The sequence below is a fragment of the Astatotilapia calliptera genome, chromosome 2 (assembly GCF_900246225.1).
Source record: "Astatotilapia calliptera chromosome 2, fAstCal1.2, whole genome shotgun sequence".
Lineage (NCBI taxonomy): Eukaryota > Metazoa > Chordata > Actinopteri > Cichliformes > Cichlidae > Astatotilapia > Astatotilapia calliptera.
Window position 1 is genome coordinate 32,481,537 of NC_039303.1, and position 22,677 is coordinate 32,504,213.

General features: G+C 40.4%; 2 protein-coding genes across 6 annotated transcripts; one reads left to right on the forward strand and one right to left on the reverse strand.

Moving 5' to 3' along the window:
* Positions 1-3,491: 3,491 nt before the first annotated feature.
* ubxn1 (UBX domain protein 1) lies at positions 3,492-9,987 on the forward strand. Of its 4 annotated transcripts, none has more exons than XM_026143320.1 (10): positions 3,492-3,609; positions 4,278-4,342; positions 4,464-4,517; positions 5,329-5,468; positions 6,152-6,242; positions 6,336-6,527; positions 8,542-8,593; positions 8,678-8,800; positions 9,075-9,258; positions 9,395-9,987. In XM_026143320.1, the coding sequence occupies exons 2-10, from the start codon at positions 4,284-4,286 to the stop codon at positions 9,433-9,435; spliced, it is 936 nt and encodes a 311-aa protein (XP_025999105.1). In that variant the 5' UTR covers positions 3,492-3,609; positions 4,278-4,283; the 3' UTR covers positions 9,436-9,987. The 4 variants fall into 4 exon arrangements, with proteins under 4 accessions (XP_025999105.1, XP_025999098.1, XP_025999113.1 ...); XM_026143313.1 differs by lacking the exon at positions 3,492-3,609 and adding an exon at positions 3,681-3,752; XM_026143328.1 differs by lacking the exon at positions 3,492-3,609 and adding an exon at positions 3,727-3,783.
* Positions 9,988-11,459: 1,472 nt separating this feature from the next.
* LOC113007029 (pre-mRNA-processing factor 39) lies at positions 11,460-22,677 on the reverse strand. Of its 2 annotated transcripts, none has more exons than XM_026143357.1 (15): positions 22,578-22,677; positions 21,131-21,372; positions 20,886-21,011; positions 20,647-20,765; positions 20,189-20,356; positions 19,762-19,942; positions 19,400-19,504; positions 16,572-16,689; positions 15,585-15,739; positions 14,649-14,775; positions 14,264-14,535; positions 13,653-13,837; positions 13,488-13,562; positions 13,058-13,223; positions 11,460-11,978 (listed from the first exon to the last, which is right to left on the reverse strand). In XM_026143357.1, exons 1-15 carry the CDS (start codon positions 22,636-22,638, stop codon positions 11,907-11,909), a joined length of 2,172 nt encoding a protein of 723 aa, XP_025999142.1. In that variant the 5' UTR covers positions 22,639-22,677; the 3' UTR covers positions 11,460-11,906. The 2 variants fall into 2 exon arrangements, with proteins under 2 accessions (XP_025999142.1, XP_025999135.1); XM_026143350.1 differs by having other exon boundaries at positions 16,560-16,689.

Consider the following 22,677-nt stretch of genomic DNA (forward strand, 5'->3'; position numbering starts at 1 on the left):
TCAAATTGCAAACAGTGATTTAGTTTTGGTTTGACTTTTCATTACAAAAACAAAGACAGCTTCTTTGTTAGCACTCATGATGATTGTGTTCTCAGGCTGAGTGGTGAGTATTTTTTTACTCTGTTTTCAGTTTGTTGAGCTGAAAAAGATCTTGTTACGATATCTTCCTGTAAACACTTACAGGGTTTACAGGAAGAACCCCCAAAAGGTAATTTTTTTTGTAAGGGACCTTTGAGTCTATCACCATCGCTGACTGATGTCAGGGAAAGTCCCATATCCTTCTGACCATTTACTACAAATGATGCTCTTGTATTCACTTTTACTTCTGGTTTTCATTTCAGAAAGCTACATAAACCCATGCCATACAAATCTCAATCTTTGTGTTTTATTCGTGAAAAGGGGCTATAAAGAAACAGAAACTTCAACTGAATTCACAAGAATTGTTTAATTTATTGCAGCCTTCACATAAATCACCATGAAAATTAAACTAAACACAGAAACAAGAAACTGAAAGTGTTGCTGTTCATGAGCTACAGAGAGTCCCAGCAGTGTTTGCATGACAAGAGGTGTCCCTCCACAGATAACAGCAGCTCCACTGGAAGCCACAGTTTTTCCATATGGAGATGCTGTTACAGCTGGTGAGACCCAGAGAAAAACACAGCTGAGAGCACCAAGCCAGACCACGGCATTGGATGTACACTCATTCTGCTGGCATCTTCTATTTAAGTGTTTTTCCTGTCATATATTCAGTTGGCAAAACTGAATATAACCAAAACTTACCTTAAACAACTCCTCTGGGCTTTCCTATTTTTGTGGGGCTACCACTACAGTCTGTATTGTTCGTACTCTTGATCAGCCAGACAAGCATTTCAGAGTACTGCAAACTGGAAGGGGGCGGCAGCATCATGGTCCACTTTTAAATCATATGAATTAATGCTGCCCTCTTTTGGTCATCTGTTTCTGACTACATGAACTTGAATCATTTTATTACACATGATACTTCAGCTTTCATGTCACAATACTACCCACACCCAATAAAGACTTAGTATCATCCACTATTTTATCTTCTAATCTTGGCTTTTACTGCCTCTAAGATTACATGTGTCCCTTCTGATGCCAATAAAAATCAGGCTCATTCCCTCCAAGAACACGTGCTCCTAGAAGTTAACAATGGTTCCAGTAACCCTAGTAAAAAATAAATAGATCTATTGTGCTATTTCTTTTTATATTAGGTGTTGAAAGGATCTTTAACACAAGTGGTAAACAGGAACGAGCATCATTTTCTTGTGTGTAGCTCATCTTCTTCCCAGAATCTCACTGAATATCCTTGGTGAAATTTGACCTTTAATCCTCTCCTTCTGTAAAAAGAAGAAAAAAGCCTCAGAGAACCATAAAGCAATATAAGGGCAGCCTGGAGAGAACTTCACCCCATTGTCTCCTTCGACTTTGGCCGCCCTGCTATATATTGTTAACAGATAATTCCATTATGAAGGGTCATTAGCGTCTTCAGATAATGTGCACCATGAGGCCGAGCACGGAAACTAGAATGAACTCGGTCTGGACAGAGAAAGGTGACGTCAGGAAATCAAATACCACATATTAAACCAACATTTTTAATGCTGGGAAAATCCTCACGCTTATCATCTCAGAGTTAGAACCTGCAGAAACTGAAATGTATTCATACTATAATCATTTTTATCTGAATAGGTACAATATCGTCTTTGTTACCGAAATGACACCAAACATCTTTGTAAATTACACACATGTTCGCACAGAACGTGTTTGCTTTTGAAGGCACTTGAATTCATTATAAATGAATCATCTAATTTCCTTAAAAGATCCTCTGTGATCAACTGTTCTCATTTTAACATATATACAAATACATATTACAGGGTTTGTCCTGCAGTGTGCAAGCAGATTAGATGCATGGTGAAATAAACTGGTCTTGTTAATCTCTTGAGTTAGTTTGCTTTCTAGAATGTAAAAGAAAAGTTAATACTTACCCAGTAAAAGCTGCAGGCAAAGCTTCTTCAGTTATTAATTGTAAAAGGAAAACACAAGACAAGTAAAACCCAGATAAAAAAAGAACAAAATATAAGTGTGAGGGGGAAAAAAGACAAACGAATAAATAGTAAATAAGAGCGTTTTTACAAAAAAGACACCCAGCAGTGAGCGGAGTCTCTGAGTAATGGTAGGCTCGTGAATGAGGGCTGCTTAAGACTACGTGGGGGAGAGAAAAATTAATCATTACACTTACTGTAAATATGTAACAAACCCAACCTGCACATAAAAGTCAGCAAATTGCATTGTGTTTGAACACCCACGGAGACACGCAGATGAGATGAAATCATACATGCAGCAGAGCAGCCAATAAGATCATCCGACCTTCTCATCAGGCCTCCCCCACCCCTAATCATCAGTGGACATAATTCCTCTGCTGACACATTTCACTCTCTCTCTCTCTCACTCACTCTTACTGGGGCGCGGTTTAATAAAATCCCCTGATTAAATATCTAAATGGAAAGAACATTATGAGATTACTTTAAAGAAATGATTGATGAATAGTCAAAATCTGGGCCAACTCCATCAAGTTGTACTGTTTATTCTGGTCTTGGATATCTATCAAATCCAAATCTGGACTGGACTTTTGAAGTGACTACAAGATGATATATGATTTTTTTTTTCAAACGATTTGTAAATTATAGACAATAATAAGACCTTATGTATCCCCCAAAACACAAACCGTTTAAAAATGACCCAGATTTGAAGGCGTTTCTATTAACAGTGTTACTTTACGGTGTTGTTTTGAAGATGACTTTTGAAGACAAAGAGTGTTTGCCTGAAACAAATTTGTAAAGTGCATTTGGCTCAAGCTCAAAGTGAGTGATTCCTGCAAACAGTTCATTCCTGCATGTGTCTTTGGTCAAAGTGTGAGAACAATAATTGTAAATGAGTTACAAAGGGAGAGCCTCTTCGTCTTCCTCCAAGCCAGTTAGATGCATTTATAAATAGTTCTTAAATAGCACATCTAAACCAGTAACACACTCAATGTGTTTCCTGATCTCATTGACTTTGACGGGAATTTGGTTTAACACCATATTTCACACCAAATTATATTCTTTAAAACCATAAATAGACGTAGTGAAGTAATGATTTAATATTCACTTAATCTTTATTTCAGAGGTAAACACCTTGATTTATATACTTTATCCTACTCAGGCCACATCAGTAATAATAGTAGAATTAAAATCCTGCTTCGAACAGAGTATTTCTACACTCTGACCTAGGGCACTACTTTCACCAATCTATACTATTTCACCAGTGATTTAAAGAAACTGGTGTAAGAATGTTTTTTTCCTTAAAAAAGATATTTGATTTAGTTCCTGTAGATATTTTGCATTGTTTATCATTTGACATCGTTTTAGTACCCCGGTATTGATATGCTGTCGCAGAGGTGATGAATAGATGGGGTCAGGTGAACCCTGCAGTAGCTTACGTGTTACTGTTCATTATTTGCATGTTAGGGAGGCTTATTCATTCATTTGAAGTATAACTCAGTAGAAGCTCAAGGTGTATAAACGTGAAGATAGCGTCGTCAAAGTGTCCCCAGTAAGTGGAGGATCTGTATGTTGTTTGTTTTTTAAACAAATCTTAAGACTTCAAAAATCGTTCTTTCTAATAAGCGTGAATTTCGCGTTGTTCTTTTTGACTCGCGTGGGCTTCCTTACTGGTGAAGCGGTGTTGTCCGATGTGTGAGTAGCTAACTATCCCTACCTTCACTGGGTATATTAGCTCATATTTCCTCCGTACATAAATAAACTGGCACGTCAGTTTGCATTTAGCTCAGGTATACAAACTAACATTAACGGCACAAGTGATGAAGAGCTTATTGGAGTTCCTAATTGTTTCTAATCGTGCTAGCCAGCGATGCTTCCCAGTTAGCTTTCGCAATTTGAACGTTAGCCACATTAAAGCTAATTTTAGCTCTCATCACGATGGTATTTATTATATCAAATAACTGCATATGTGTAGCGGGAATAAATTTGTGTTTTTGGTAAGCTGCTAGTAAAGGAATCGTTTATTTATATTCACGCAGTGTTATATTCGGACAATAGTGGTCAGTGTAGCTGCTTTAGTCGGCTAAAATAAAGTCATGAGCTCTTGCACTAACTTTAGTTTGGTTAGAAGTCCTTTGGGTTCTTTTCATCATCAAATGAAAGCATTGTACCAGTACGTTAGACGATGAACTCCTCGTTAACGTTCCTGTATTGTTTCAGGTCAAAATGGCAGAGCTAACAACACTCGAGAGTCTGCTGGAGATGGGGTTTGATCGAAACAGAGCGTGAGTGATCCCTGATGCACACATTTTTTATTGGTTTATTTGGATTTCAGGTTTGAAGCTGATTTCAAGGAAATTAAACTGTGTCTACATTATCTATCATATTATCATAATCTGTCTTTAGAGAGAAGGCAGTGGCCAACACAGGGAACCAGGGAATTGAGCAAGCCATGGATTGGTGAGTTTAGCACTCAGAATAACAACACACTACGGTACTTTGAAACCTCCCACATTAACATTTTCCCTCTGTCATCACTTAACTTGGTGCCACAGTCCAGCTGCACACGCCAGTTTCCCTCATAAAACTATCCAGTGGTTTTCATTTCCCAATGTAAACATGATTGTGGTGATCGGATAAGTGACTGTTGTTTTTTCAGTTTAAGAAATATTGATTAACTTTGTAGTGTTGTCTCAAAAAGTGAATTAGAAATGCTTGTGTGTGCCTTCATCTCCTCTCACTTGGATTGGACTGTTTTCTTGTCGGACTGAAACATTTATTAATCGCATCTAATCTGTGCAAGATGCTACTGTGAGGCTTTTAACTCATTATAAACTTTCTCATATCACCATATTTTTAAAGCTTTCACACTGACTTCCTGTCAGGATTAGCTTTCAGTTAAAAATCTTGGTTCTCACTTTTATGGCTTTATGGGGTGCAGCCCCCTCCTAGATAGTCTCCCTGCTACTACTCCAGTCCTATTCTTCAAACCAAGTTCTTAGACCTGTTTGTGGTTCCTCATACCCGCCTGAAAACGAATATTCCAAAACTTTGGAATAGCTTGTCACACACTCTTTGCACCCTTGACTTTGTGGTATTCTTTAAAAGGCAGTTTAAAACTAATCTTTTCAGATTTTGTGGGTGTTTTTTACTTTGTTTGTGTGTGTCCATTTTGACTTGAAATAGGGTGTTTAAAAATGTTATCTAGACCTCTGTAAAGCTCTTTGTGGCTGTTGGAAAGTAATACATTTTGCTTACGCACTCTCCTCAGGCTAATGGAACACGAAAATGACCCAGACATCGATGAGCCCTATGTGCCGCCAGCGGGCAACATCCTGGGAGGAGAAGCACAGAGCCAGCCCAGCACAGCAGACAGCTCTGAAGGTCAGGAGGGGCAGGAAAGTTTTGAAGGTATGTCATTAAAGGGGCAGGAAAGAAAAGTCACCCACAGATTTTCAGTGTGATTGAATATACCACTAGACAACCTAAATGTATCTACTCTTAAGGACTTTACACACTGGACGTGTAAAATCCGTGTGAATATTTAATGTGTTAAAAAAAATTTTTTGACTTGATTTGGATCCAAATAAATAGATCTGACCAATCAGACCGCCACATTTGCAGTAAGTGTGGTCATACTGAATGTGTGCACCTGTGCTGTATATCCAAAAGGAAATGGTAAAATTACACTATTTTGCCTTTGATAGCTATACCAGTTAATCGTGTGTGTGTATATATATGTGTGTGTATATATATATATATATATATATATATATGTATATATATATATATATATATATATATGTGTGTGCGTGTGCGCGTGCATACAGCTAAATTCAGTTACAGGATATGCACCCCCAGTAAATCTATCTTATCTAGCTCTTTATCTCAAAAATGTTGTGTCAAGTGGTTGAGTCACTTCCTTGATGTTTCGTTGGTGGTGTTTCGTTGTGGTTCATTGGCACTGCTGTGTTGTTTTAAGGTTTGTGGTATTTGATTTTAGATGGGCCTCTTGTCTTGTTTTGCGTTTGTTAGTAGTCGGAAGTAAGCTGTCAAAGTTTTCACGTTGTCTTGCCTGTTTGCTTCGGCATCAGGAATAGCAGGTGGAGACATCGGCTACATTGAGACAGAGGACGGCGTCAAACGGCCAATGACAGAAGAGGAGAAAAATGAGCAAGTCAAGAGGTCAGAGGATACTCAAAGTGCATTTTACTGATTAGCAGTGTGCATATTGAATATAGAAGCACGTGTGTAATTTAAGCTGTGTCTGTTTTTCAGGCTCGAGGAGCTGATGCGGGTGAAGCAGGCGGAGAGAAGAGAGCGAGAGCGGGCAGAAGAGGTGGAGAGGGAGAAGCAGCGGAGGAAGCAGGGCCAGGAGCTGCAGCAGATGCGCCAAAAACTGCAGGACGATGAAATGAAAAAAATTGCTGAGCAGCGTCAGAGGGAGAAGATGGAGGACAAAATGGCAAGGTATGTTTTTCAACAACACACATACAGTTAGAGAACGTGATAATTAGGTTTGGAGAAGGATTGCATACCAGAGTACATAGAGTCTAATAACCATTCAGTCAAAAAGACACTTCTTTGGCTTCGCTCCCAAATGTCTGACATTAGAGCAGGGCGATATGACCAAAAATATTTATATGATATACATTTGAAAATTTGCAATAATGATATAACTGATGATATAACTGACACTAGACAAAATACTTTACAACTCCACAACTTTATTAGTGCAAAAAAAAAAAAAATCAATGTATTTTTACTTAAACAAGCAGCTGTTTTTTATGTGCATTAAAGTTATATAAAAATTTAACAGTGCAAATGCAAAATCCTTGCTGACAGTTTAACCAAAAGGCGTTTCCAGTGGAAATTGGCCGACATATCCTCAGCATAACCATGTATAATATCCACAAAAGTTAAAAAGAGGTTATACACACACAATACGGTAATATTATGTTGAAGCACAGTACGTATCACTCCGCGAGGCTCCTGCCTACGATAGCCGTAATGCTCCGACAGTCCATCAAGCGGTGCGGGTTTCTAGCTTAGCAAAGTCGTACTAAAACATTTGACAGATTTTCGAGCGCCATGTACGACACAAAATCGTTTCGAGGTCAGTAAACACAACCAGAATTCATACATAAGACACACGGGATTATAAGGGGCACTGTCGATTTTCAGAAAAATCAAAGGATTGATTTTAAGTGTGCCGTATTTTCCAAAAAACACGGTAATAACGACAGCCCGCTAGCATGCTCTACCAAAAATAGTGCTTTGTTGTGTATCTGACGGACGAAAGCTAAACCAGTTCCACACCACTGAAGCTGCAGCATTTTTACAAACCAATTCTGGTTCATCTGTTTCATTCAATGATCCGCTTTCGACCTTCTCATTCTCCGTAGCTGCCATGCTTTTTCCGCCATGTGCGTATAAAAACAAAGGCACTGCGCATGTGCGTTTGACCCATATTCTATCGCGATATTCCATTTTCTTATCGTTGCCCAACATTATACCGGTATTACCGTGAACAGTATGTTATGGCCCAACCCTATCTGACATGTTTATTCTCATAAAAACAAACTTTCAGTCTTACAGGCCCAAGACTAGCAAATCCCACCATCTCATATACAGGACTAGCTTGGCTAAAAGGCATTCTGTTGCTTTTTAAATAGTATAATGTTACTCTGCCCGATAATTGTCTCCCAGCATAATCTCATGACAGATGGATGGGCTGTAGAAGAGCATCAGCACAGCAACAGGGCTGGTATCTGGTGTCTGCTTGTGTGAGGAGGAGCACAGCCAGAGCCCTACAGAATCAAGTTTAAACGGCTATTCTTGTGCATGTTTCTGACCAGACTGTTGGAAACAGACAACGCAAGGATGACATGAGGGTCCCAGTGATGTTACAGGGATCATAATGTTTGCCACACTCTTTCACGTCTGACACATGTTCTCAATTTGAAGCTTCTTTAATCTGTGGAGAGAATTTGGGTGTTCTCTGGTTAAAAGTCATAAAGCTGCACAGTGCTGGGCTGTGAGCTGATACCACTAACAGATTTCAAGCCCTTGTTTCACCCTCGGTGAAATCATTTTCTGACAGTCTGGTGAGAAACATGCACAAGTAACTTACTGTGGTCACTTCAGCTGAGCACTGACACACAAAAGAGCAGATAGCAGTCATGCTGTTGATTTTTGTGATGTTTTCCAATGTATTGCAAGCCTAAATACTGTGGATTTATTAATAAAAAAGCTAAGCGTTTCACTGTAACTAGTTGTTCCCATGAACCCTTTTTGTTACATTCAATTGTTTTGTTTTTTTATAAAAAGGTAACAAATAACCCAGGAAAATTTTTTATCTCTGCTTTACCTATTGGAAAATGTTCGCATTCATAAAGATTAACTTGTGTTTGATTAAGTAACTTTGTTCCTTTGTTAACTCTGGTTGCTGAGTCATTGTGTTGCTTATCTTTATTACCAACAGGCAAAGGGTTAAAGAGAAGATAGCAAGAGACAGAGAAGAAAGAGCACAAAAGGTACTTTTCAAGTTTATTTTCCATTTCTGTATTCTTCCACTTCTGGTGGAAACAAGAACAACTTGGACTTTTTTTTCTGTGAAGTTTGGAGGTATTGCACCCTCGAGCACCACTGCGTCATCCCACCCTGGCCAGCCCAGTCCATCTTCACCCACCAGTCAGGGCCCTCCACCCACTAAAAAGGAGTATGATGAATCCAGGATACAGGTACCTAATTCATACTTGGTTTTAAAATTTTACTTTACATGTATGTTAATAAAGTTTGAAGTCTGTGCCCTTTGAAACAGAACGTCACAGGTTTCGATAAATGCATATATAATATGTGCACAGAGTCTTCAGGCCTAACAGGGTGTTTAGAATAAAATGGATGATAAGCAGAGTGTGCTTCAGGGCTTAGGCCTTTAGATGAAAATGAATCCACTAAACTGGTGTTGCGTTGAACTTTAAAATATGTACTTTAATTTTTGCTGCTTCTTCACAGGTCCGTCTGCTGGACGGCTCGACCATCACAACAGTCTTCAAGGCCCAGGAGCCGCTGGCGGCAGTGCGCGTCTATGTGCAGATGAACGGCAACACGCCCGAGGGTCAGGACTTCACGCTGCTGTCACCTTACCCCCGTCACGTCTACACTGAACTGGATATGGAGAAGCCCCTCAAAGAGCTGGGTGAGCTGGGAATAGCATTAGGCTGCCACTTAGCTTAAACTGGATTTGGTATCATCACGTTATAATTTTAATATTTAGTGAAGATTTAAAAAAATCACAAATTGAAATCAGACTTGCTTTGGTTCTGTGTGTTCAGGTTTGGTGCCTTCAGCTGTGCTGGTTGTTGCCAAAAAGTAAGAACAGGAGGATCTGCTCTGTGAGCCTACCTCACCACTTCCACTACATCGACACCAGAGATACCAGAACATGGACTGATCCACAAACAGAGCTGCAGTCTTTTTCATTTCACCCAACAAGCCAGATAACTTAATACAAGCACAGATGTGTAATTCCTCTCGAAATGATGATATGGAGGAAATTGGTTCGACTATCAAAAAGAAAAAGGCTTGATTGAATCCATCCTGTTCTGCGCTGGTTTCACCGGCTGTGGGTTGGTGTGTGCAGTGAGCCTGATAGTGAAGATAGCTGGTTTCTGACAGATACTGCTTCAAGGAGCACCACTCATAGTTTCAACACATTAAAGACAAAAATAGAGAACAAACTTGTTGAGTTTTAACCCGATCCATAAAAACACCTGATTCGGAAAGGACCTTAAGTTTAATCCCCACAATCTTCCTGATTTTGTGACAGTTTGCCTTTTCTTTTTTATATATAAGTTTAAATATATCAACAGCTATGTCTACCTGGTCACCAAAAATCTACTTAAAATAAAGCTGACTTGGAAAGTTTGTTACTTGTGAGCTTTGTTCATTTAATTCTGCTCATCATCTCCATCCTACTTTATATGTTCCAGTTATCACCAAACAAAAGGTTCAGCTGAAGCTGTGGACGGTGTCATTAGTTTTGTAGGCGTCTCATTGAACAGATAGAGAAAGACAAATTCCGACCTTGGGATGGGGATAAAGTTTAGAGAAGGGTTGGGCAATTTTCCAGTGAAAGTGTAACATCTCCTGTTATCAGTAGAAGTTTATAAAGAGATAAAAATAACATTTAGCAGAATCAAGTCCAGATTATTGATGCAGCCCTCCACAACGGTCCGACATAAACTTTGGACTTTTAACTGTATTTTCATAAGTTTTATAACTACTGATAAAGCCCTCCCCCATGCTTCAAAGTAATTAAGTAATAAACAAGTGGCTGACAGAAAAGTTTGGTTTTTTTCCTCCACTGTCTACAATTTTTTTTCACAATTTGTAGTTGATGTGTAGTTAAACTTCCTTAGAAAGGGGAGTTTCTTTGGTCCGGCACACTCAAGATTACCGTGTGTTGTATTTAGCCCGCAGTGCAAAATGAGTTTGAAACCCCCGGTTTAGAGGATTATCTGTTAATCAATATTCAAGGTTAATAGTCCAAAATTCAAATGTAAACCCAAAGTGCTTCAGATTGTCTGGGGATCTGGAGCTTTTTTAATACTTTCTTACAGATTTGCAAAAAATTTAATAAAGTAGGTCTTAAGCAGGAAACCATATTTACACAATCTTGTTGACTTAGTGATTTTATCTCTGTGTAAAGTCTAAAGTTGACTCAAGTGATTTTCCTCTGGGTTTTGTAGTTTGCCACAGATCCTTTTCCTGCTGCGACTCACTCCCACATTACATGTTTGGCATTTTGTCCACATTTGAAATCAATACTTAATCCACCAAATAACACAAGTTTTTGGACTTTGTAGTCCTCACTAAACAGCCACTGGTGCTGGCATTATACAAGACAAAAATCACAACCAGACGCTGTCAGTTTAACTCAATTTGATATGTACAAGTCTAACAATGTCCACGTTACAGATGGCCTTCCTTAACTTCAAGGTTGTTTTTTTTTTTTGGCTATTAAAAAAAAAAATCCTCAGCATCTTTTTTTCAGTAAGTTTTAAATCTTGTGTCTGAGTTTCAGCCCAGATCACAGTCGCTAACCAACAGCAGTCCCTCTTCTCACAGAAATTATGCTAGTTTGGCTAAAAATAAAAACCCACGAAGAAGACGAGCGCTTTCCCTGTTTGCATGTGCCCATCCAGCCAACACTTTATTTTAAACAAAGGGCATTCTCTTTCTTGTAAATGCTCTTTCTGACATGTAAACTCCAGATAATGAGCAAGGCACAGCGACCCAAAACAGGCCACCAGTTTTACAGTGTGATATTTGATTTTTTGCCCCACCCACTCTAATTATGAACACACAAGCAGAAACACATGACACAAAGAAACAGTGTTGTGACACACTATAAAACACCTTTATATACATTAGAAAAAAAACATAGCCTAGTCTGTGGAATGGTACAAAATGTCAATCATACATCACCTGTGAAGTTGGATGATTTTAAAACACGAGCAAAGCGGTCAACTTGCAACGAATACAAAAATAGTTCTGATTAAAATTCAAAGACACGCCACTGAAGATGAGCGCCGTGTTTCCTTTCATCTTTCCACCTGCTGTTCAGGGAAAAAAAAAAAAATGAAAAGATGATCTTTTAAATGACCATAACTCCTCGTTTTCATAAATCCAGTGAGACAGTGAGGTGACTGAGAGGAAGGACGGAGAGGGAAGAATAATGACTGGATGAACTTTAGCAGGATGAAACTTCTCCACAGTCTGGAGGACTGTTCAGTTCAGTTTTATTGTTCAGTGGCCTGATGCGGTCTTTTGCTGTTGCTTTCTCTAGCTGGGTGGATAGTAGCCCTGGTTGTAGTTCCAGGTGTTCTGGTAGCCGTAGCTGCCGTATTGTGGTTGCTGGAGAAAAACCACGACAAACAGGAAACAGGATTAAAAACATCTTAAACTGTGCTTTGCTACATTAAACCAAGCTGGAACCTCGGGGGCTGAAAAATCAAGACACCTCTTGAGCGTCCACTTGAAGGAGCATCTAGTCATTCTCAATAGACTGTAGATAAATGATGGCTACAGCCATCATTAACATAGCCCATTAGTTTCTGAACTCCAAGCTTAAATCTTTAGCTGCTAAACTCCATCAATTTATTTTAAGCCCCAGTCACACAATGCTTCCTGGGGCAAATGCTAAAAATGAATTTTGTCAAGTTGGTCTGATTATCCGGGACAACATATGTTTTTTTCAAAGGACTGGTGGTTGTAAGGGGTTTCTGACAGCCCTATTATATGTGCAGCACTGGTAACGGTCATACAGCCACATCTATTTATGTTTGGCCCTGGACGGCAGGTATAATGGGACCCTCACTAGTCTATAGGCCTGTTTGGCTAGCTCGCAGGAGCATATTACGATGGGTTCAACTGGGCAGGAGGCAGGGGTACACCCTTAATAGGTCACATATGATCAATTTAGAATGAACCAATCAACCCAGAAAGCCTGTTTTTGGACTACGGAGGAACCTGGAGCACCCGGACAGAACCAACACAGGCTCTGGGAGAAAATGTTAACTCCACACAGAAAGACCCCAGCTGACCAACAGATTCAAATCCAGACATCTATTAGAGCTAAATAACACACTAATAAAATACGAGAAATTCTCATCAAAACTGAAGACAAAAACTTCTTTGGATGGTCCATTTACAGAACAGGTAACATTATTTGGCAAATAATTGCATTAAAAAACAAAAAAACAACACAATTATCGGGTATCTGTATTTGTGCTATTAAATTAGATCTGAACATTTTCAAACTAATAGGAGACTGTGTTCATCTTCTATATGCAGCCTCAAACCCATCCTAATCTAACAATTACATAATTTACTCTCAGATTAATAAAGTATTCTGATCCTACTCCACTATTAATAAAACACAGGCAGACATGTTAAACCACATAATACAGAGTTTATATAAATCTGAGTGTTACCTGGTACCAGCTGCTGTATCCTCCGTAGCCAGTCTGTGCGCTCATATCGGCGCCCATCACAGGAGGAGGCGGCGTGGTGATGGGGACGTGCGGCATGGTAGGTGGGACTTGTGCAGACACAGCAGAGCCGTCATCAGTTTTGCTCAGCTTCTCTGGATCTTCATCCCTACAGAACGAAAATCCTGAAAGCGTGACTTTCATTCTAATCAGTTCACATCTCGTTTACTCAGCAAAAATATGCATCTAGACCTCAGCTGTTATACATGTTTATTAATGAGGCAGATGACAATAACATGAAGGACTATTCTTTAAGAAAAATAAATCATCTAGAAGTGAAACCCCACCCCTTTAAGGCATTCAGACTACATGTTAAATAATACCAGGGTTTAAGTCCATTTCACATTTAGTTAGTCGTTCCTCCCTCTCTCACCCGTTCTCGGCTTCTCTCTTTGTTCCACCGAGCTCCTTCAGCAGCTTCTGGTGCTCCTCGTAAACAGACAGCACACTGCAGAGGACACACATATAAAAACTGAAGAACCTGAAAGGGTTTAAGGGAGCAGTTTAATTTAAAATAGTTCTCTTTCTGAACTCTGACCTCTGGATAGAGTTGCTGTAGTCCTCTGCGAACTGTAGGCCCCTCTGCGAGAAGAGGATCTTGGTGTGAGGTTCGAGAGGAGCTGCCAGAGCTCGTGTCACACACTCCTGCACCGCTGAGGCTGAGGCCCAGGGGTCACCTGAAACCTCCAGCTCCAACAGGTTCATGTGCAGTTTATCATTATCCTGAGGAGAAGGATAATGAAAGGGAAGAAAGAGGATGGGGGCAATTAGTACCTACTTTAAAAGTCCACTAAAATTTGAATTTTCTTTCTTTCTGTTTTTTAAAGTTTGCTCAAACAATACAGGATGCAAAGCTTGTTTGTAAACACAATTTACAAACTGAACATCATGTGTGTATTCAGTGAGATTTAAAACATCTGATTCAACCTACGAAAGCATCAGGAAAATGTTAACTAAGGTCCCAGATCAAGTGAGCAATACGGAAGACTCTTTTTCAGGGGTCGACTCTGATTGTTTTTGCAATCAGAGTCGACCCCTGCTGGTCATTACAAAGAATGCAAGCATCGTCTTCACTTTTCAGCTTACACAAATTTATGGTCTAACATAATTTCTCTGGCAATATGAATGAATTGTGCTCTGTCATCTCACCGGACTAATTTCCAGCGCTTCCTGTAAAACACTGCGGGCACTGCTGGGGTCCCTGCCCAGTTTTAGCAGCAATCGAGCCAGCTTGATTGAATAGAAAGCGTGTAACGTGGGCTTCTCTTTGGATTCAGCCACCGCCTCCCTCAGCAAGGCTTCCGACTGATCCAGCTGGCCGGCTCGTCTCTCCAAAGCAGCCCTGCGGATACGGACGACCGCCAAACCTGGCAGTTTCTTCTCCAGGGCCTCCAACACTCGCCGAGCTTCAGTTAAGTCACCTGATAGAGAAGATGATAAGCTTTCATGACTGTCCAGTACAGCCCTTAAGTGTCTGTTAACATTCAAGAATAAAGAACAAAGGGATGGGTGGGTGTTTAATGTTTTGTCATACCGTGCCTCTCCTCAAAGGTCGCCCAGTGCATGTGGATGTTGGGTTTGTACGCCAGGTGGATTTCACAGGCTCGTTTATAAACCGCCCGGGCCTCGTCCACGCTCTGCGGCTCCAGGTACTGGATGTACTGAGAAACACACACAGAGATTCATGCAGACTACATATGAACTCAAACTGAAGTTTAAATATCCTCCAGTGTTATGTGAAGTTTTACAGACTTTGAAAAGTCAATTTAAGCACACATGCATACATGTCTTAACTGCTTTTTATTTTTTATATGACTATTCAAACAGCACCGATGTCCCGTTTTTGGGGTTGCAGGAGTTAAAGCTGTTAATGTAGAGTTGGTCATCCTGAGGCTGGAATATTGATGATGTTGCTGACGGACGTGTATGCAGAACAATATTTGGTGATGGCAGGTGTTTACTGACTGGCTTTTTTCTAGATGCAAATCTACCTAATTCCTAATTTGAGCTTTTTCTTTTTCAAGGTGGATCAGAAGCAACTATGCTGTCCTTGAGCCGGATCTCATTGAATTTGCACTTACACTTATTAGATGGAAGAGACATCAAGGGTAACAGGGTCATTTTGATCCTCTGCATTTTTAAAAAGTATGTGTTGTTTTATTGTAATATTTCTTTATTAGTAAATTCTAGTATATATTTTACCTTTACGATCTGTAATGAAATAATAAATAATTTGCAAAACTGATAAAAATAACTAAGACATAATTTTAAATACTAACTTTGATTACAAAAATTTATTTAACTTCAAGAAATGACTTCTCTGGCTTTGCTGTTTATTGTTGCTGAATGGGGCCAAAAGGACCCACCTGGCAGTTTTAGTGTTAAGGCCTAAAATTCTGAGTTTAGGGAGAATTTAAGGAGATTTTAAATCAACCTGCAGAAAAAAAGTGTATCTGCAAATCATTCTTACCCTGGACCAGAATTCCTCATAGAGTGCGCAGGCGATCAGGCAACGTTCAAAGAGGATGCGAACTCTGTGGTCATCTTGAGCAGCTATAGTGTCCTCCAATGGTTCCTGTGGAGGGGCCATGACCTCCGACTCCTCTGTGATGGCCTGGTTTGGATCTAGTATGACCGAGGTGTCACAAAGCAGTCGCACAGCATGGGCAAACAGTTACAAAAACATCTTTATATTTGTTTTGATACTTGACCAGCAGGAAACGATTAATGACAAAGAGAAGCCCTCTTACATGGGAATCAGCTAGTAAACCACACCCTCCTCCTGGTGCCATCAGGACTGTGCAATTATTTCAAATGTAAATTCAGATACAGTGATTGCCTCCAATAATTATTAATACAAAATAATCAAGACCTGCAATGGGGCTCTCATTTCATCTTGCATTATAATTCTAATCCTCTCTCTTATAACACAGTTTTGTGCCTGTGTAAAAGCCCAAACTCATTCCTCACTGGCAGGTCAGCTCAAGGCAAGATTAGGGAAAGAGATTTTTGGTTGGAAACACTTTGGTTTTAATGGGTTTGCAGGATTAAACTGCATACTTATAAAGACCCCCAGCTCAAAAATGCTTATTTATTTATAGGTGAACCTGCTAAGTTAAATGTATTTTGTCTTATAGATTTGTTACATATAAGAGGGTTTCTCTTTGCCTAAATGCACTGTACTGTACAGCGCTTTTTTACTTTGAGAACTTGATACATCCACCCATTCCTACAAATACTTTTTTCCCCCCCATTATGGCAACTGAGGTTTCAGGGATCGACCCACTGACATTGCGATTAATAGAAGGTCAGTGGTTCTCCATAGCCACAAGCAGATGAGGATATATGATTACGCATTGTAGATAAACATGTTATTGCAACTGTGTGGGAGCCTGTTTGGAACACTTCATTTAGATTCATGGAAACCAAAAAGCCTCTTCATCACCTGTGTAGTCACCTTGGCTGGGGTCTTTCGTGTCCTTGTTCAGCTCTGTGATCTCCCAGTCGAGGTATGAGTGCCAAGTGCGGAGCTGGAGGCGATCAAGTGGCTTAACGTGGAAGTACGGTCGCTTGATCTGTAGTCACAGAATGCGGAGGGAGCATCTTTGTTAAAAAGGGATCTTAGTTTAAAACCTATGAAGCCAAGAATTTAAAACTTTCTGATTACTGCCAATAAAACCTTTAGGTTTTTTTCCTCCAACTGTCTTTGTCAAAAATCTTTTTCTTTTCTTTTTTTTTTTTAAACACCTACAGTGGCTTGCAAAAGTATTCGTTCCCGTTGAACTTTTCCACATTTTGTCACCTTACAGCCACAAACATGAATCAATTTTATTGAAATTCAACGTGAAAGACCAATCCAAGGTGGTGCACACGTGAGAAGAGGAACGAAAATCATACATGATTCCAAACACTTTTTACAAATAAATAACTGTAAAGTGGGGTGTGCGTAATTATTCAGCCCCCTGAATCAATACTTTGTAAAACCACCTTTTGCTGCAATTACAGCTGCCAGTCTGTTAGGGTATGTCTCTACCAGCTTTACACATCTACAGACTGAAATCTTTGCCCATTCTTCTTTGCAAAACAGCTCCAGCTCAGTCAGATTAGATGGACAGCGTTTGTGAACAGCAGTTTTCAGATCTTGCCACAGATTCTCGATTGGATTTAGATCTGGACTTTGACTGGGCCATTCTAACACATGGATATGTTTTGTTTTAAACCACTCCATTGTTGCCCTGGCTTTATGTTTAGGGTCGTTGTCCTGCTGGAAGGTGAACCTCCGCCCCAGTCTCAAGTCTTTTGCAGACTCCAAGAGGTTTTCTTCCAAGATTGCCCTGTATTTGGCTCCATCCATCTTCCCATCAACTCTGACCAGCTTCCCTGTCGCTGCTGAAGAGAAGCCCCCCCAGAGCATGATGCTGCCACCACCATATTTGACAGTGGGGATGGTGTGTTCAGAGTGATGTGCAGTGTTAGTTTTCCGCCACACATAGTGTTTTGCATTTTGGCCAAAAAGTTCCATTTTGGTCTCATCTGACCAGAGCACCTTCTTCCACATGTTTGCTGTGTCCCCCACATGGCTTGTGGCAAACTGAAAACGGGATTTCTTATGGTTTTCTGTAACAATGGCTTTCTTCTTGCCACTCTTCCATAAAGGCCAACTTTGTGCAGTGCACGACTAATAGTTGTCCTATGGACAGATTCCCCCACCTGAGCTGTAGATCTCTGCAGCTCGTCCAGAGTCACCATGGGCCTCTTGGCTGCATTTCTGATCAGCGCTCTCCTTGTTCGGCCTGTGAGTTTAGGTGGACGGCCTTGTCTTGGTACAGTTGTGCCATACTCCTTCCATTTCTGAATGATCGCTTGAACAGTGCTCCGTGGGATGTTCAAGGCTTGGGAAATCTTTTTGTAGCCTAAGCCTGCTTTAAATTTCTCAATAACTTTATCCCTGACCTGTCTGGTGTCTAACTCCAATCGAGAATCTGTGGCAAGATCTGATAACTGCTGTTCACAAACGCTGTCCATCTAATCTGACTGAGCTGGAGCTGTTTTGCAAAGAAGAATGGGAAAGGATTTCAGTCTCTAGATGTGCAAAGCTGGTAGAGACATACCCTAAAAGACTGGCAGCTATAATTGCATCAAAAGGTGGTTCTACAAAGTATAAGTCAGGGGTAGGGCTGCACGATTTTGCATAAAATGAGAATCACGATTTTTTTTGCTTAGAATTGAGATCACGATTCTCTCATGATTTTCTTTTCCAATATAAATATTTATTGCACTTATTAACTGCACATCAACTTCATAACAGTTGAGACTGAACATAAAAACAATAAATGTCTCACATTTTGTCGTTGCCGCAAAATGTTGTACTGTTGTAATTCCGTCTCCACTGTTGCTCGACACTGCGTGTATACAGCAGGTAGTGCAACAATAGAAAAATAGTTGCTGGACGGCACTGTGCAGCGTTTGTCTAGGGTGTTGATCATTTTCCTAAATCCCTCGTTTTGCACAGTGTTGATGGGAGCCATGTCTTTAGCCAGGTGATAAGTGATAGCCTCCGTAATTTCTTTGTGCCTGCGAGAGTTCGACGGGTATGGGGAAGCGCTGTATAAGGTTTCCGTTATTGATGTTTGGGTGGTTGACCGGGACGGATTTTCTCCATGCAGATTATGTCCCGGATCAAAATGTGATACTATCTTCATCTGTTTTTTTTCTTTTCTTTTTTTTTTTTTTTAAATCCTTGTCATTTGGAAATGAGATCGCACATAAGTATGAATTGAGATCGCAATTTTCTAACGATTAATTGTGCAGCCCTACTCAGGCGGCTGAATAATTACGCACACCCCACTTTTCAGTTATTTATTTGTAAAAAATGTTTGGAATCATGTATGATTTTTGTTCCACTGCTCACGTGTGCACCACTTTGTGTTGGTTTTTCACGTGGAATTCCAATAAAATTGATTCATGTTTGTGGCTGTAATGTGACAAAATGTGGAAAAGTTCAAGGGGGCCGAATACTTTTGCAAGCCACTGTAGGTGTTTTTTACTTTCCCCAATAAGGGCTCATTAATATATATGTAGTTTTCTACCAGGACCTAATCTGTTAATCATCTCTAATAACTCTTACATTAACCCCTTGATTCAGGACAATGTTCTACATTAGCACAGAAATAGGAAAGCACTTATGAATAAAGGAGAGAAAATAATCCCTCTACTTCTCCTAGATTCTCTTAGATAGAGACACAAAAACTACAGCAGCAGCGAATCACAGAAGGACAAACTCACGGCATCTTCAAAGTGCCATCTCTTCCGGACTTCTCCCTCGTTGTCCTGATACACTTTGTCCCTGCGTAGTAACACCTGCTCCCTAATCTTCTGCATCAATTCCTCCTAAAACACAGAAAAAGCATTTTATTAGTCAATGTGACCTCCGCATTAATCCACATCACACACCTCTAATCAATGTGAGGCAGGTGGATGTTACTCGCCTCTGTCAGTGCGCCCCAGGGTGGCTGTGGCTACAATGTAGCTTGCCATCACCAGTGTGTGAATGTGTGTGTGAATGGGTGGATGACTGGATATGTAAAGCGCTTTGGGGTCCTTAGGGACTAGTAAAGCGCTATATAAATACAGGCCATTTTACTCACTGTGTCTGTGCCCTCGGGTGTGGCGGGCTCTTCCTCACCCGGCGGCCTCTCCTTCTCCTCCTCCTGCGATTGTTCGGCTCGTTCCGCTTTCTGGCTCTGACGGCACAGCTCCCTCAGCTCCTCGTACTCCTCTGGAGAAAGCACCTCTTTAGGTTCATGGTTGTTCAGATGCTCTTTAAACCTGACAAATAAAGTAAGACCTCAAATTAGATTAACAAAAGAGGAAAAGAAGAAATGAAGGAAGGGACAGAACAGTGGAGTTATTTAGTGTTGCCCTTAAAAGATACAAAACCTAGCACATGGGGAAATATTTTAACAACTATTAAAAGTTCAGTAAATTAAGAAGATAACATGTGGTATTCTAAAAGTAAAGCTGGTAGAGAAAAACACATTAACATCAGCATAAATAACTGGGTGGTGGCCGTACTTGTCGTAGTGGGTGTTGTAGAGCTGTGTGGGGACTCTGAGGACTCTGTCCAGGACGGCTGTTGCGTTCTTCATGTTCCCCTGCTCCTTCTCCCACTCAACATACAGATCCCAAAGCCGGTCCGAGTGGAAGTCCAAACCGGCTGCCGTGACAGCATCCTCAAACACACTGATGGTTGTTGTGAAACAAATAAAAGCATGATAATCAGCTTTCAGTTTCTCTTAACCAAATCTGATTAGATTGGTTTTAAGACCAGGAAAAAAAGATGAACGTCTAAAGACTTCTTTTTTGGGAATCCTTACGAAAAAAAACAGAGCTCTTGCTGGAAAAAAGAAATTTTAGTTGTATGGGGAAGGCAAAGGCAGAAAAAAATGAAACTAAACAAAAAAAAAAAAAAAACAGGAAAAAAAGAGGAAGGATTAAAAAGGAAGTAAGATCTGGTCTGTGTGTATGTGTACCTGCGAATCCGCTTGGGTGACTCAGGAAGGTTCATGTCTAGTGTTCCTAGCAGCAGATTGATGTAGTGGATCCACAGATCTACACTGAGAGGGATTGCCTGAAGACCCTGAATGCACACCTAACACAACACAGGACACCCATATATGTTAACTACCTAAATAAAGCGCTTCTAAATAGCCTTGAAAGTATTATTATATAATAACAGTAGGACAGAACAGTAAAAGCTCTCTCGCGTTACCTCCTCTGCTTTGTCGTTAAGCCCAATGCGGCGCTCCAGATCAGCAAATTTCTTCCAGTAACCATAGCAGAGTGGATAGCGAACAAGGAAGGCTTCTAGTGCTCTACGTGAAGATGTGACGTGACCCTGAGGAGACACATTTAATCCAAGTGTCACACGAAGCAACTCTAAATTTCTTCACCAAAAATCTCTTGTGATCTCCGGAAAACAAATGTATCAGAGATCAATCAAAGAAACAAACACACCTCCTGCTCACAGTACTGCAGTAGGTCAGTCCAGGAGGTGAAGTCTTGAGGATTGTCATGAGCGCCCTTCCACAGACGCTCAAAGTCTGCAGGTAGCTCCCCTTCTTCATCCACTGCGGCTGGTTGCATGGAGAAGGAAGCAGGGTCGGGGCCAACAGGAGCCTCAGGAACCACGGCGGCACTGCCGTTCTCTTCCGTCATTTCAGGTAGAGGTGGCGCCGGAACCTCAGGAGCTTCCATGGCTGAAGAGGAAAAGATCAGGGGCATATCTCAATATATTTAAGACCCAAAATATGTACGATACTGAAAAAGATACACTTTTTGGTTGAACCAAAAACCCAAAATGCAAAACATTCTGAGCCAATATTGATGTTTAATACAAGAATTTGACTGACAGCTGGTGCCAGCAAAATCTTATTGTTTACATTGTTTCTGTGATTATTTAATCTGCTTTTAGTGCCAGAGAATAAATCTCTTCTTTATGAAAACTTTTATAAAGTCTGACAACTCGTCATCACATGGTCTCAAAGCATTTTGATGTGACAGACCAAAGAAATGTTGGCCACTGACATAAATGGTCATCTGTCTATGTGTTAACCCTGGGACAGACCAGGGTATACCATGCCTCTTGACCTTTCACAGATGAGATTTGAATTATTATTATTTTAATTATTTTTACAAAAGAAAAAAATCCAACAGCCTACCTTTTACAAATGCCCATAGTTATAAATTATTTATACTCAAAAGACTACAACACAAAGAAACACCCGATAAAACTCCCATTATGACATCGTTTCTGTTTCATCTTTTCTTTGTTGTTCAGCAGGTGTGATGAAAAATAGAAAGAAGACTTAAAGAAATACTCAGCTGCTTAACTGAAGTTACGTAACTCATTCACTTTCTGTTTCTTCTACTTCCTGAATAGTTTTGAATGAAAAATGGTAATAACAGAAACCATGCATGAACATGTAAACTTTAGAATAAAATATGAAAAGAATGGAAAGAATTATCTACTGCCTACAGCTGTGATTTATCTAGTAAAAGGCCAAATAAACTCAACTAAAATGAGTTCGTACAGTATTTTGTTTTGTTTTACCGACTCCTGTCTGCGCCTGCAGAGATGCTTCATTCATATAAAGCTCAGAGTTTTAAAGCGCCTCTGGGCTGTTTTTGACAGACTACAACTAACTTGTCGAAAAAGGGTACACAACAGCAGCCAACAGCTGTATACCCCACCCGATCGTAACTTAGTGAAAGTAAAAGACAGACTGTTCTCCGTGCAGGTGAATTCACGTTAGCTTAGCCTAGCATGTCATGCTTGCACCCACAATGGCTCCAGCTGGAGGCTTTGTTTTTAAAAACGCTGGCTGATTAAACCAAAGCTCCACCACATCTGTAAAACAACTACCGGATACGAACTCTAAATTCACCACCGTTAATCATCTACCTGAAGACTCTACCAGCTCCCCGTTGCCGCTCATCTCCTCACAGCCCTCCGCCGCCGCCATGACGGTAAACGTCTGGCTGACGTCATTCAGGCGCGACAG

Bases quoted from the DNA above. Each gene is read 5' to 3' on its own strand.
- LOC113007029 (XM_026143350.1), bottom strand. From the start codon at position 22,638: ATGGCGGCGGCGGAGGGCTGTGAGGAGATGAGCGGCAACGGGGAGCTG. The intron at 20,766-20,885 runs GTAACGCGAGAG...GTGTTGTGTTAG, and splicing joins TTAACGACAAAGCAGAGGAG to GTGTGCATTCAGGGTCTTCA. The intron at 20,357-20,646 runs GTACACATACAC...AACAACCATCAG, and splicing joins TCACCCAAGCGGATTCGCAG to TGTGTTTGAGGATGCTGTCA.
- ubxn1 (XM_026143320.1), top strand. From the start codon at position 4,284: ATGGCAGAGCTAACAACACTCGAGAGTCTGCTGGAGATGGGGTTTGAT. The intron at 5,469-6,151 runs GTATGTCATTAA...CTTCGGCATCAG, and splicing joins GGGGCAGGAAAGTTTTGAAG to GAATAGCAGGTGGAGACATC. The intron at 6,528-8,541 runs GTATGTTTTTCA...TATTACCAACAG, and splicing joins ATGGAGGACAAAATGGCAAG to GCAAAGGGTTAAAGAGAAGA.